This window comes from Primulina tabacum, chromosome 3 (genome assembly GCF_025594145.1).
Source record: "Primulina tabacum isolate GXHZ01 chromosome 3, ASM2559414v2, whole genome shotgun sequence".
In the NCBI taxonomy this organism is placed as follows: domain Eukaryota; kingdom Viridiplantae; phylum Streptophyta; class Magnoliopsida; order Lamiales; family Gesneriaceae; genus Primulina; species Primulina tabacum.
The window spans coordinates 21504344-21520466 of NC_134552.1; the positions used below are offsets into that span (position 1 = coordinate 21504344).

At 37.7% G+C, this 16123-nt stretch overlaps 1 protein-coding gene and 2 long non-coding RNA genes across 3 annotated transcripts; 1 reads left to right on the top strand and 2 right to left on the bottom strand.

Annotated features, from left to right (window-relative positions):
* The first annotated feature begins 1687 nt into the window (after positions 1 to 1687).
* LOC142541003 (uncharacterized) lies at positions 1688 to 5745 on the top strand. Its single transcript, XR_012819201.1, has 2 exons — positions 1688 to 3224; positions 3465 to 5745. It is a non-coding gene; the product is annotated as an uncharacterized LOC142541003 (long non-coding RNA).
* A 997-nt stretch (positions 5746 to 6742) lies between these two features.
* LOC142538588 (SNF1-related protein kinase regulatory subunit gamma-like PV42a) lies at positions 6743 to 8464 on the bottom strand. The gene is given in 3 exon segments (XM_075643896.1): positions 6743 to 7078; positions 7196 to 7547; positions 7929 to 8464. Coding segments are annotated over 3 exon segments (1134 nt in total). The 5' UTR covers positions 8375 to 8464.
* Positions 8465 to 9756: 1292 nt separating this feature from the next.
* Positions 9757 to 15491, bottom strand: LOC142541004 (uncharacterized). Its single transcript, XR_012819202.1, has 4 exons — positions 14762 to 15491; positions 14123 to 14700; positions 12587 to 13973; positions 9757 to 10772 (listed from the first exon to the last, which is right to left on the bottom strand). It is a non-coding gene; the product is annotated as an uncharacterized LOC142541004 (long non-coding RNA).
* Between the last annotated feature and the right edge of the window lie 632 nt (positions 15492 to 16123).

Consider the following 16123-nt stretch of genomic DNA (forward strand, 5'->3'; position numbering starts at 1 on the left):
TAAGTCCTCCGTTGTTCGCTCACGTCTCACTTGAGAATTTCTACACGAGAATTTCGAAAACCCGAGTTTCAAATCTATTTGATTGTTTGGATGCACTTATGTCATGTGATTACTGGATTTTGAGTGGGTCTCATATGAGACCGTCTCACGCATCTTAATCTGTGAGACGAGTCAACCCTACCCATATTCACAATAAAAAGTAATATTTTTTACACAAATAAGAGATCCGTCTCACAAATACGACCCTTGAGACTGTCTCACACAAGTTTTTGCCCTGGATTTTAGCGTACCAATGCACACACATATTATTTATTTATTATCATTATTTTTTGACATAAGGAACCTAACGTCGCTATTTTTGGTGTGTTTCGGGTAAACCTAAAAAGTATAATAGTCTGCAAACTATGTTGACCAGATCATAAATCATACTAAACATGCTTTTCGTAACATACTCAAAGTTGAAATAGTAGATGCAGAGAAAGATTGAACTCATAACCTCTTATTTAGGATTCACTATATCGTATCATCCAAATTATTTATTTATTTATTTAAACCATCTAGATACCTTTATGTGGAAGTTAGTAAACGTGTGAACGTTTATTTAGTTTACAAGGAACTATGTAACTCTTTAATCGCATTTCCTTTACAAAATTATTCTTCCATCTTAATTATATAATCAACTTTGTTTTACTACACAAATTAAGATTGCTATCAGGAAAACAAATTATACACGCAAATTCATAATAAATTCTTATGTAATGAGAATGAGAAAACAAATTGAATAAAATTATACACAATAAATAGATTTGTATTAATAAAGACTAATGTTATATGTATAACCAAATATGTACAACAATTCTTACAACACAAAAAATTCAATGCAATAATTTAATTTTATTAAAATCTCACAATATAATAAAAAAAATCTCACGATATAATTGTTGTAAATATAATTTGGTTGTACCTTTATCATTTGTAATTGATAAAAAAGTTTAATAAAGGTGAAAATTCACTATATATTTGAAACAAACGAAAAAAAGACTACATAATTGCGACGAAGAAAATACGAATTTAAAATTTCAAACGAAAAAAAGACTACATAATTGTGACAAAGAAAATATGAATTTAAAATGCTTATCATGTAGCTAATAATAAATTAATAATCACCATCTATAAAATAAAAATGATTATTTGTACAGAATTTTTGATAATTTGGTAGCATGACAGTATGACAGATATAAAAAAAGAGAGTAGAGATATATAAATGATTTACAAATTTTTTGAATTCAAAATTATTTAAAACATATTTTATATTGTTAAAAGGCATAAACCAATCGTCATAAAATCCGAAATCACATATTTAACTTTCACGAACTGCGACAGAAAGATGGTCAATAAATCGATAGAATCATCACAAATTTACAGTTACAAAATCTACAAGAATTTCACACAAACTTATATGAGACGGTCTCATGGAAAAATTCTGTGAGACATATAGTAGTCTATTTGGGTCACCTATAAAAAACGTATTATTTTTTATTTTAAAAATAGGTAGGATTGACTCGTCTCACAAATAAAGATTCGTGAGACCGTCTCACAAGAGACTTACTCAGAGAATTTATATTCGTATCATTATCATAATATATAATTCTATTAAAAGCATTTCAATAAACGATTATTTCTCAAATAAGTATTTTATCTAAATATTTTTTTAATAAAAAAACACTTAATTTATCCATCTAGGAAACAAAAAAACATCCAAACATGTCCTTTACATCTTATTACATTATTTTGTATGCTCACACATGAAATTGTCTCAATAGAGTCGTGACAAACGGTGGGAAATTCGGCGCGTCTAGAAATTCTCCCCCTCGACAGTCCCCCTTCCAATCGTCCTACGTTGATTGAGGCACACGCACCAATCTCGGCCTTATTACCATCATCAACATCCAGCGCGTCCATCTAACGCAGTCGAGACGAACGTGGTAAATTCTTCCCCCCGACAGCCCATTGGATAGTTTGGCACAACTCACCATCCTTTTATCTAAAGCCAACGGCCGGTCAATTTCGGATTTCCGAAATTACCCTGGTATCGCGTGATATTTACGGAAACACCCCTGCCCGTCTTCTCCTATATAAACGATGCTTCACTTGTTGTTATGTTTGCCAAAATAGAGAGCCAAACGGCTCTCCATTAATAATAATTTTTAAAATTTTCAATATTTTTTTTCATATTTCGAATCGAAGGTACAACCGATGGAAGCGTCTAACAGAAATAGATCCCCGCAAGGTACCACACTCGTGAGCCACTTCCAGCGTTCCCTCTCCCCGTCCGGTCGCTTCTTCCCCTCCTCCATCTCCGCCTCCTCTTCCAGCACCTTTCCAGCCCGATCCAAGCCTATCCTCCCCCGCCCGAACAGCCCCACCCGGGTCACCCTCGGCAGATCCGTTTCCCCATCTTCAACCGTCCGATTTTCCGCCTCCCGGAGGCACCCACTCGCCGCCGCACACCACCACCAGATACCTAGCTCTAGATCGTTGAATCCGGGTCCGAAAAAGACGTGTATGTGCTCCCCTACTACGCACCCGGGTTCCTTCAGGTGCAGCCTCCACAAGGGCAGTCTGTCACCTGGTTACAGCACGCATCAGACGTCGTCGTATCGTCCGAGCCAACACCACCTGAATATGCGGAGATCTGCGATGACGAACTCTCTGGTTCGGATCGGCACGGTGGAGGGGGATCTGCTGAGGAGGGCCCTCTCAGCTCTGATCCACCCATCTTCCCACAGCCTGCGCCGCCGCGCCGATTTCCGGCCGCAGAAGAGCCGGCTCTCTGTGATGTCCAAAGTCGAGGACTTATAGCGAAATTTTCGATGTTTTTGTATATACGAGGTTTGAACTTGGACGAGGGCAGTTGTGTCATTTCACAGATGTCCAAGTTGCTAGTGTTGCTTTATTCACGTCTTTCTTCACTTTCAATTTTTATTTTTTTTAAAAAAAAATTGAAATCAAATCATATTTCAGGAATAATCTGGAAAACATGGACGAATGATTTCTGCCATTGTGGTTGACATGGTAAATACGAATAGTTTGGGGCCAGATTTGCCAATATAGCGAAAACTATAATAATTCAACGGTTTGGGTGGATTTAACAGAATAAACCGATGAACCGACAGATTCTGTCTTGGTAAAAAAATTTTCCTGGAAGAGTTGAACCGATCAATGTTTGTTATCCATCTCTCTTGAAATTTTCCTTTATCCTCCTTCAATTTCTTAATTTTCCAATAAAATTTCTGTTAGCTAAAGTTTTAAGCAAAATTAGGTTAAATCTTAAATCATGATTGTCATTCTGATTATCATTATCGTTATTGTTAGTAATACTTTTTTAATGTTTTTTTTTTCTTTGAAGTATGACTAATTGTGGAATTTATTATTAATCAAGAGTTTGTTTTGATTACATGCAGGTATGATGAAAGTACTGATTGACAATTAGGGATGCTAATTTCCTCCATTCCTTGAGCAAAAATTCCACATTTAGTAGGTGTGCCATTTGAATCCTGTTCCATCATCTATAACACTGGTGTTGGAGCATTCGTTGATTCAGTTAATGGCCGAACTGATTTGTTAAAACCGAGTAAACTGAACTTTTTTCGAGCCGACCTAATTGATCCAACTTTTAATCGAAACTGAACAAACAGAATCTGATATCTTGGAAAGGCGACGGGCCTAAGAGTAATGAGATTAAATCCAAGAAGGAGCCCGATGCTCTGCTCGGAATCCAAACTACTCTCAGCTCGGGAAGAATCTGTTTCGAATGTTATAATCCTCAACTCAAAATATAGAGGACCGGGAATGAAGTCCTATTCGTGTAAGACTCCTGAACTACCGTGATAAGGGAAAAATCCCGAGGAACTAAAGACAATATAAAATACAAATATGATATTTTAGAAAACTATTCTTACTGGAGTTCTTCCCATACAATGCATTATCTAGCTCCTCCAATTCTATATATATCAGGTATTTTACATATTCATCAATTGCTTACACAATCACTACTTTTTTCGCACCCTTACGTTTGCTCTTAAGTACTGAATTAAACTTCGGAGGGGTTATGTCGGAAACATTTTCGATGCCTTCTCATGTTTGTTCGTCGGTGCAAATTCAGCTCGGCTTGCTCTTAATTGACGAGGATATGCTCGGTTCACTCCGCACTAGCTAGCACGATTTGTAATTTTTGCTCATCAGACCAGATCTTAGATACGTGAATTTTTTGGTAACATTAACTGGCGCTGTTTTTGAGAAATTGAAGATGCAAAGATAAGATGGTTAGGGGTCGTGGAAGACGTGTTGTTCGTGCAAGAAGCCGCATAATGAACCAAGAAAACGAGAATGACAGAAGTATCAACCATGATCAAAGTTAGAACATGGGCATAAACAGAATTAGGAGATTAATCGACCTCCGAAACCTCTTCTTTTTGGTAAAGATCAACTCACGCCGTTGATCACCACCACTATGGAGAAAGTGTTGGGAGTAGAGACAAGAAAACAACCTGCCTCCAAATCCTCTAACAAATCAGAATGAAGTTACAGAAGAGATGAGAAGACTCCAAGAAGAGGTAAAAGTGTCTGTGCGAGACTCGGGAAGGCCTTCCTCCACCACCGACCCAAGCTGTCCCGTTCTCAGCAGAGTCCTGGAAGCCAAGCTGCCACGACACTTTAAATTACCCAACATAAGGGATTACAATGGAATGATTGATCCAGAGGAGCATATGTCCCATTTCGAGAATGTTGGCCCTACTGCATCGGTATGCCGACCTATCAAGTGTCGGGTTTTTCCTAACACTCTAGTAGGGGCAGCCCAATAGTGGTTCAACTATAAGACCCTATCAAGTGTCTGATTTTTCGTAACACTCTGGAAGCGGCAGCCCAACAGTGGTTCAACCGCACACTACACAGATTCACGAGCAGTAAAAGCAGCCTCTGACCACCCTAAGCTTGTTCGGTATCAAAGAACAGGAACATGAGAGTCTGCGTGCCTATCTTCAAAGATTCAAAACAAAAGTGCTAGAAGTCCTCTCCGCCACACTGGACTTGCTTATTAGCACATTTATTCAAGGCTTGAGGCCATGAAATCTTTTTAATTCACTGGTAAAAAAACTGCCTACTAGTTTCGAAAATTTACTCACAAAATAAAAAAAAGAGACATACAACTCGGGTGAAAGAGCCCAAGAGAAACTCTCCGACCAAATAATCTCACAACTCGACCTACCAGAGCCAACCCAACTCAGGTGAAACACCTTGCGTCGTATCTCTGCAACCGCTTCGTTCCCTTCGTTCAAGATTTTGCAGTTCCGACACCCGAAGAAGCCCTCTATGTGATATTCCACGCTCAGAATTATGTACACGAAGGCACAAATGACTGGTAATGCACATGATGCATCAAATACAATGAGAAACCATTTTCGAAGCTTTGGAGAAAATTCTAAGATTTACTTTTGGAGGAAAGAGTTGATGTAGCAAAGCTGTTAGTGAACAATACACATGAATCAGAGTTTTCCTTTAGCTTGCATGATCAGGCACAGGTCGTGCTTTTGAAGAAATTATTGAACTGATTCAGATTTTGAATAACTATTGTTGCATATTTCAAATTTGTAATTTAATTTTGTTGTCATGATACAAATAGTAATTGTTAATCTTTTGATTTTGGTGACATATATGGTTAGATATCAATATGTTTCTATTCTAGTTACTTTATATTGTAAGTATGCTTTGTTCTAATTTTTTTCATAATTTGTCCAACTTCTTTTCATGAATATATGGTGCATATTTTAAAAATATTGTTAAAATTTCGAATATATACATATATATATATATAAGAGTTTTGAAATGATGCACTCCTAACGTGTACATCATGTGAACATCGATTATGTGTCACTCACCTATTGAATGTGATGCTCATATAAGTATACACGATAGATTTGCATCATATCAAAACTCTATATCTATATATTAATAAACTTGCAGCGATGATGTATAATTTTAAGTTGATACTAGAAGATCTAGTAACTAAATTCTTTTGTACAAATTTTCATCCAGGAAGTTCTTAATCTTGATGAACGACAATATGACACCCTCTGACCCGTAAAAGAAGAATGATGAACCATAAGGAAAATATATCTGTTTTTAAAGTTCTAATAAAATTTAGTGTTGGATGATGCAACAATGTCTTATTTTTTGCACCAAATAAAGCAATGTTTACGGCTAGTGAATTGATTTTCTTGACCACGTTTTGGGAATTACATGTAGTTTTATGAATGTTTTATATTAACAAAGACATACATACACCATTAACAGATAATGATGATGAGTTCGATTTGAACCCGAATTAGTATGATGTGCAATACCATGAAGACTCAATTAAAGAGATAACGAAGTTTTCATATTCCTGTTATCAACTCACGTCTGAGCCTCTCAAATCCAAGACGACGCAGATCTTACTCCAGATGTAGCATAGACCAACAACTAAATTAGCCAAAACAAGATGGTAACTAATTCAGAATTCTACTAAAAAGGCTGATACTTGTGGTTAAGCACCAACACCCATTAACAACACACGGTCCGAGTTCTATTTTCATCAAAGATACACGATATACAAACTTCGTAACAGAGTTTGGTGAAAACTACGAAAAAACTGGGTCGCTTTACTCACCAAAAAGACCAAACATAACTCACATTAGCCTGATCACGCCGGCTCCTAAAGCATCCCATCTCGGATCGCGTGGATGATATCCGACAGGGAAATAATCCCCGCCAGCATACCCTGTTCATCCACAACCCACACACGGTGAACGGGGTTGTTGATGACCTTGTCCAACACCTCCTGTAGGGGCGACTCGGGGTGGCAGGTAATGAGTTCTTTAGTCGAATTTTTCATGTTACAGGCTTTGTGAAGCGGAGTCTCTGACAGTTTCTCGATGAAGTCGACGATGTTCAAATGGAGGCAGGATTCGAGTTGCGATATTGGGCACACTCCGAGATCAGACGATGAGAATGTTCCCACAAGTTTCCTATCTTTTCCCTGAAATAGTGATAAACGAAGCAGCTTAAGTGAAGACAGAAGAGAAAGACTTAATCGTGGGCATGGAGTCGACAAAAAAATCTACATATTTCTAAATGGAAAAGTACATGACATTACATTGATAAGCTGGCTACGATCCTCCTCAATATCCTCCGTAGCTTCGACAATGGGCACGGCATTGAGTGAAGCCATATTCATGCACTTAATAGCATCAATCACTTTGGTTTTATCGGTAACCCCGAAAACGATCTCACTCACGGCTCCGAGTTCTCTCAAACGTCGACCCATAATACCTTTAAGCTCAGACTCGTGTGCTTTCAAGTACTTGAGCAGATCCATTTGAGTTAGCATTCTATAGCTGAATGCGATTTCAACCAGCTCCACTCCGACAACGTTTTCCATGTTGCTGTCCACTGGAACTAAAGTCCGGTGAATTCCTTTGCTTAGGACTTCCATACAGTCCAATATGATGATTTTGTACAGAACAGTTTAAAATACCTCCATTAATGCTATTTTCCCCAAAAATGTAAGAAATGTGAACAAAACATGGTGGAAATATAAAATTTATAAACGAATGGAAGCTTCTTTAACTTGTTTTATGATTTTCACATCAATCTAATTTATAGAAACAAACAGATGGATTTATGAATCACAACAACGTAAACCATGTTCAATTCACCATCTAAACATATGTATCCAATATCTTTAAAGCAACATAAAATTTTCGTACGATTTCAGTTTACATATGTTCGAACAAGAATTTAATAATTTGGGATCGGAGATAGATAAATAGTGTTGGCTTTAAAACTCAAGAAACACTCAATCTCAGCAGAGAACACCGAGAACAAACCTGGTATTAGAGTTAAGCGTCCAAAGACTGAGACTCTCGAGGCAATGCCCTATAATGGATGACACGGGTACCTGCATCTTCCGCTCAAATTCCCCGGCCTGGCCCCCCTCCAGGTCAAGATGATTCACAGCAATATGAGACAGAACATCCAGCAGAGTCACCATGCCTATGTAGTGTTTCCTGGCGACCCCAGTCTGCTTATCGGACTCCATGATCATGGAACCACCGGCACCGATCCAGTGCCCCGGAGGCGCCGCCACAGGCACGGCGGAGACCCTGTTGGCCATCAGGGCGTTCATGGTATCCGCCAAAGAAGCAGTGTAGGGAACCTCCACCAGCCTTCTTTTCATGTCCGTCATCAAATCACTCACTCTCTTCTCCCTCAGCCTCTGCAGCTGAGCCTTCTGAAACTCGGAGGATTTCTTATCTGTTCTTGTCGCTTGCATGATTGGAATTTCCTCAGAAGTAGAGGGAATCTGCCATGGATTTGAGGCGCAGAACGATTGGGAACCTCATGCACGTGTCAGTTTTCAAGCTTGCATGGGTTTTGGCACGTGGCACGTGGCACGTGGCTGTGATTCATAATTCACTTTTGTACAGACATTTATCTTTTGTATAAATTAATACACGTACACAGATACGCTTTGAAATAAGATTTCATCAATTAAGATAATAATTACTTGGCAACCACCTATCACTATATGTTCCCATGGTCAGCCGTACACATGTTGATTCGACCTTAGTCTTAAGGAATTACTTCGAGGTTGATCAAACGACAAATGCTTTCGTATCACTTGAAAAATGATGCGGGTATTTTTCACCTTATTGGGATCAACGGAAAATAGACTTAAAATCCCTGTGTTTAAGCTTTTCTTCTTTCTTTCATACCCCACTTTATCTCAGACAGTTATTGGGCATTATTAGACATCGTATACCTATAATTCAAACTAAAAATGAATCATATTTCACGATGAGTTTGCACTTTCTTATAACAATTGGGTGTTACTAGACATTAATAGAGACATTAGAAGATAACAATTGAGAATTATTCATATAGTAATTGGTGTTTGATCCAATATCCGATTGATGCGATCCACATGAATAGGGTGAGCTGGGTCGGCTATCCACAGAATCCGATAAAGTTGATGGTGGAAAATGAGCTGTAAGATATTCTCCAGAATAAACTTGGGATGAAGACCTGTCAATAAGAGAAAAACACGTGAATGGGCGTCGGAGTGGTGTCTGGCGTGGCCACTTCGATGCTTAAGTCAGCAAGGTGAGGAAGATGATAAAAACCAGTGTAGCAATAAATGTTACTGGTGTGAATATATGTGAGGATATATGTGTGAGTGAATGAAAATTCAATTGTCATAAATGTAAAACAAACCTGCTATTTATAGGAGGAAATCTCATGATTACCTTATTTTCAGTGTCTACTTACCACTTATAGCCTATGATGTTGACTTCTTGTCACGCCACCCTACTTTTCTTTCACGTCAAATCAGTATGATTTTGTCAGGAATGCTTATCTAGACGAGATCTTATCTACTCAAGCACTCGAGTACAGTGCTGTTACCGAGGCATAAAGGGTAGATGGTCATCACCCGAGAGCTTGCTCAAGAGGTCGGGCCTCTGGTTGCCCGGGTGAATGACGTCCCGGGCGTTCGCTTGCCCGGCTAATCACAAAATCACCCTGGTAACTCATCGCGATCTGGGCTATCCATGGACAACCCGGGCTCTTTCCACTTTTTCTGGTCATCCATGACCCGGGGTTTTATGGGGGTATCATCACTTCCTCCTTAAATAGTCGGGCTAGAGTCTTCCTCTGGATCGGTAACTCCAGCAGTAGTAGTTAAAACAAATTTTTGCTAGAATGGCAAAGTCTCTAATATTTGCAAATGCTTTTTTCCTTATCATTACAATGATTCTTTTCCTCCTGTCTATAGCATTTTCTACCTTCCTAAGTTGATAGCTGATAAGAAAAAAATAATGCATCAAATTTATGTAATCTTTTCAAATCATTAACATCAACAACGATTCTACCTTAATCTCACATATCCATCGTCACTTTGGCTTCCGTTTCCACTTCCACGTCTTAATTGATGCCTCACCTTATGATATAACACAAGATTTTAAAGTAAAAAATAAAATAAATAAAATAAATGTTCGACTTCTAAAGCTAGTTTCATTACGAAAAACAACAAAAAAGGACACTGTCAAAAATAAAATTCTCAACTTCTGAAGAAGTTCTTGGACTTAGAATCAAACTCCACCACCAGTAAACTTGTTTCTGTTGATTCTTGTTGAAGGAAGTGTCTCGAAAGCTTGGGTCTTCTAGAGGATAAGGAAAAAGGACGAGTTTCTCTTTCTGCAAGGAGTTGGCAAACATGAGTCAGTATACTTGTGGAATACAAAGTCAATGGTTGATACTGGTTCGAAGTCTAGAAGGGAAGGGAATCTTGATAGGAAGCACTGGTGATATATATAAATACGTAGAGGACTCCTGTGGGATACACACACACTTCACGTCAAAAACACCTCAAGAGACATATTAGAAGATGCAAGGGGCAACCGTGAAACTCAAAGATAAGGGAATTAGGCTTGATTGTGAATCTTTCTTTTATTCTTGTTGATTGTTGCTTGTTTTGGATTCTAAGGAATAAAATAGTTGATTATTGCTCTAGCTGCACATTAGAATTGGACCATTTTTCAGCTACATGTCAAGTTGGCTTTTCTCCATGGTAGTTGAGTGAAGATGTTTATGAGGAGCAGCTAAGAGGATATGAAAAAAAGAGCAGTTAGCATCTAGTTTACAAGTTATACAAAGCCCTATATGGATTAAAACTGTAATGACCGAGATTTTGATTACTGTAATCTGATATGATTTGTTGAGAATTGTGATGTGATTATAGACGGAACGGATCAGACCGGGACAGACGGAAGAAAGATTGAACTATGTGCGAGGATGAGACCTCGCGCATATGCGCGAGCCTGCCGGGCGCATATGCGCGAGCCCGCCGGGCGCATATGCGCGGGCAGGCAGAGAACCTCGCACATATGCGCGACATGGATTCGCGCATGTGCGCGAGGGTACCCGAGAGTTGTAAAGTAACTTGCGCATATGCGCGGAATAGGTGCGCGCATATGCGCGAGCTGCCGAGAAGGAAACTGCCGAGACCAGTAGGTCTCGCGCATATGCGCCGGTTGAGGTCGCGCATATGCGCGAGACGTGCTGCACATAGAAGTATCCACCTAGCCTTCACATGCATGATATATATATCAAAATCGAAGTTTGGCATTCAGAATTCAGAAAACGAAAAAGGCCGAGGAAAGTTTGCCAGAAATCCTTACGCCTTTATATTTCGATCCGTCCGTTAGATTTTCAATCCGAATTCAGTACCGTGTTTCTATTGACGAGAGCTTCAACTGGACGTAAGTTTTATTAGATTTTGTAATGTTTTGAAATTATGATACTGTCAGAATTAGATATGATTCATATATGATTTTTCTGATATGTTAGACATCGTATAATCAAAACCGGATTGAAGAACGGATACCGTATAGAATTGTTATGATTTTATGAGTTGATTTGATTGAGATTTGATATCAGATTTGTATTGTATCGATTATGAGTTGAGGGATTCGATATCTGTTGATTTGTATTGCTGGGTATATTGAAATTGTACAGTTATGCTGTTGAAACAGAATTTGATTCAGTTCTGATTATATCCAGTATTGATCTGAGTTGTATATTGGTACGATACCCTCGATATTGTCATTGCCAGATTGAGTATTGACAGACATTGAATCCGAGACTTCGACAGAGTCAGATTGAAAGAAAGAAATGTATAAATCAATGTTGATTCGGGATTGCACAACTCGAGTTTGATTCAACTTGAGTTTCCCTAAATCACATACTGAATGATTATTGCATTGATATTTGCAATTCTTGAGATTAGTATGCTTAGTCTATTGATTTATAGCAGAGCATGTGTTGAGTCAGGGGCTGATGTGCCCAGTCATTGGCTGATGTGCCAAGTCTTTGGCTGATTCGCCAAGACACTGGATGTTTGGTTTATATCGATGTCGCTTAGGAGTTGATTCATTCCTATCGCTGAAATTCGGTATATCGTACCAATGTCCAGGAACCGGGATCCCTAGATTATAGATGAGTCGAGTCTGAGATGACGAGTATAGAGTTTTATTTACAGCCTCATATCGATATATGTCTTCTGAGTTGATACATGATGTTGATATATGTTTCATGCTTTTATATATGCTTTTATATGACTGCATGTTTACATTGTTTATACTGGGATATATTTCTCACCGGAGTTATCCGGCTGTTGTCTTGTTTGTATGTGTGCATGACAACAGGTGGGATAGGATCAGGGTCACGAAGAAAATGAGAGATTCAAGATTACCATGGAGATCCGGACTTAGAGTAGATTGATTTTCAGTACTTGATGTAGTGACTGAACTCTAGTTGTGATAAACATATGTTGTACATGATTTGTACTTTATGTTGATATTTATATCAGATTGATTACTTTACGTTTCCGCATTTGTATTTTAAAAAAAAAAATCTAGACCCATATTAATTAAATGATCCTAATAATGATTAAGAAGATGGATTAGGTTCGGGTCCCCACAAAAACAAGCAACACGAGCTTGGTTTAGTCGAATCGAAAAGCAGTATTTCATTGGTGAAGGGTTTCGGAGGTGCGATAGCGAGCATACATCATTCACAAAGAGAAGCAGATAAGGGAAAAATATCATTGTAAGTGTTTATGTTGATGATTTAATTTTTACTCGTAATGATGAAGTTATGATGTCTGAATTTAAAAGCGTTAAAAGAGTTTGATATGTCTAACCTGAGGAAAACGAGGTTTTTTCTTGGGAACGAGGTGCTCAACTATCTGATGGTATTTACTTATGTAAAAAGAAATATGCATTGGAAATTTTGAAAATGTTTGGTATGATGGAAAGTAACTAGGTGGACAGTCCAATAATTCCAGGTTTCAAGATAAGCAGAGACGGAATTGGAGACTTTGTCGATGAGACATACTAGAAGCAGTTGGTGGGTAGTTTGATGTATCTCATTGCACCGAGACCTGACAGGGTGTTTGACACTTGTCTCATAAGTAGATATATAGCAAAACCAATGGAGATTCATCTACAGGCAACTAAGAGAGCACTTCGATGCTTAAAAGGAACTGTGAACTATGGAATTCATTATAAGAAAGGAGGAGATGGTGAGTTGTTGGCGTTTACATATAGCGACTATGCCGAAGATATGGAAGACTGGAAAAGTACATCTGGTTACGTGTTTTTAATGAGTTGAAATAATGTTTCATGGTTTTAAAAAAACAGCCTGTTGGGACTTTATCAACCACAGAAGTTGAGTTTGTGGCAGCTGCAGTCTAGACTTGTCAAGGAATATGGATGAAGAGGATTTTAAAGGAGCTGGGACATTCTGATGGAGGCTGTACTACTGTGATGTGTGACAACAGTTCAACCATCAAGCTGTCTAAAAACCCAGTTATGCATGGTGACAGAAAGTATATCGATGTGACTTTTCATTTCTTAAAGAATCTTACTAAGGAGGGTACAATTGAATTAGTTCATTATGGGAGTCAGGGTCAGGTGGCAGACATAATGACCAAATCATTGAAGCTTGAAGTTTTTCAGAAGCTTCGAGAGCTGCTGGGAGTATGTGAAATTTCTGATAGAAACTAATTGCTTCACAACATTTAGTTTAAAAGAGGGAAAGAAGGAGGTTATTGCAGATTTGTGTTAGAATAAAGAAGTAGTCTTTAGGAACATCTACTTGTATTTGAATTGTTTCAAGTCTCCGATACCACTTGGCTTGATTTCCGCTAAATGGGCTGTTTTTTCATTTCTGTTAAGATTGTTTATTGAATGGCTGTTTAAGCCAAAGGTATTATTAATAAAGATGAGCTCAAAACAATTCTTAGTTTCATACAGGGCTTGCCCATGTTCCTGTCCACGTTCCTGTTCATGTTACTGTCCACGTTCCTGTTCCTGTTAATGTTCCCCTTCCTCGTTAGTTTTTGGTTCCGGTCCCGGATCGGATAAAATTTTAATAAATCATTCGATAATTCTTTTTCCAAATGATAATACATTCAATCTTAATATGTATTAGAAGAGAAGAAGAACACGTAGTTTCATACCCGGTGTTCTTCTTCATCTTCTCCATCTCGCCCATCACTTTCATATTCCTCATCATCGTTCAGGTTCAGGCCCCGGTTATAGTTCTCGGGGTCCCCTTGAAGGTTCAGGTTGGGGTTTTGTTCATGTTCCCGTTCCACGTTAGTTTTTGGTTCCGATAAAATTTTAAAAAAGACATTCAATCTTAATATGAAGAACACGTAGTTTCATACCTGATGCTCTTCCTCATCTTCTCCATCTTGCCCATCACTTTCATCTTCCTCATCCTCGTTCAGGTCATGTTCTTCACCTTCTTCTTCTTGTTGTTCCAACCTCACGCTTACCATTCTAAATTTCCAATTGGTATGGAAGGAGTAGAGTTCTGCAATTTAGTGCATAATGAACTATAGAAACACAAAGAATAAATTGTAATTACCTAATCTTATCTTCTGTCTAAGGCTTCGGAACAGGAAATTGCATCTTTAACAGAATTCTTGTTTCGTCTTCCTTTTCCATTTGAAAAATTGCTTGTTGAATGGTTCCATCTTCTCCCTGTGGTTTTTTACCCTACGTATCCGTTGCTCACCTCTCAACAAGAACTCTGAAATTGTTATGAGTACATCAATCAAAAATGAAAAAGAAAGAAGACTGAAAGTTAAAACCTAAAACTCGAACTGGTCTTCGTCTTCTCCCATGCTCTCCACCGGCACCGCTGCTAGAAGAAGATGATGAGGAAGAAGCCATGGAAGTGGGAAGAAGAGAAAGTGAGTGCAATGCTGAAGGAAGGTACGTTTGATTTTATTCGGACTTGAAAAAGGTATTCAACCAAGATTAATGAGATCATACATTTCCGCGCTTAATTCAAATATATATACACAATTTGTTTCCGATTATTAAAAATAGTATGATTGAGATTTTGACTACATGATAAACTATGTAATTTTGATGTTTTAACAAATAGCCATGAATTTGACGGGGTGTGGTGTTGTGTACATTTTTTGGTATTTTCCAATTTATAATATTTCTAATTAAGATTTATCTAAGATTAAATTTTTTGGATGATGAAACAATTCTAGTATATCATAAAAACTTATGTGTGGTTACTTTTCCCTAATTTGTTATTATTTACCATAACATTCAGATAAAAATAAATAAATTATTGAGAATAAACTAGTGATGTATGTATGCACATGTACTGTTTTATAGGAAAATGGCAAATGACTAAATTTAAATATAATATTCAATGTTATGTGTTATCACACCTAAAATACGAGGACAAGTAATCGAGCAATTATACATTTTCAAGTCTACACTAAATCATACAACTACGGGCATGGACAAACCAATTCGAACAAGAAAAATTTTAAGATCACAATTGGATGGTGAATAAGTCACTTCTTATTTTTCTTTTAATACTTTCTACGCTTCTGCATTTCCGTATTTTCATTATAAAGACAATATTTTTTTATTATGAAATAGATTGGTTTTGGTAAGATTTGTACTATGAGGCTTGTTGTTTCAATGTTAAATTGTTAAACAACGCCGGTGTCGACTAACCTCGGTTTCGGGGCGTGAAAGTTTTGAAATACTTTTTTCTGACCGTTTGCATACAATAAAGCTTTATCGGTTTGAACACGTGTACTGCAATAAGTGTTAGGATCGTTCAGTTTGGCAGATGATATCTCGTAGCTGGAGTTCAATAAATACAACGGTTTGACTTCTTTGACCGAACGACTTAGAACGACTTGAAATGATCCAACGGTCTGAAAAACTGTTTTACAAATAAATGAGTGGTTGGATCCGAAAAAAACTCGATGTTGATTATTTTGTCAATCACAAAAATTTAAGGGGTAATAAAAATATTATAACATAGTTGAACTCTTGATCTTGCTCTGTATTATGTTAATTCAAACCTTATATGCATTATTTTTTTTGGGTTAATTTTAGATCATCCAATGTGATCTTAAATTTTGAATAATTGCTTGAATCGTGAACTAGTTTCTTCATACTAGGCCAATTGAGAG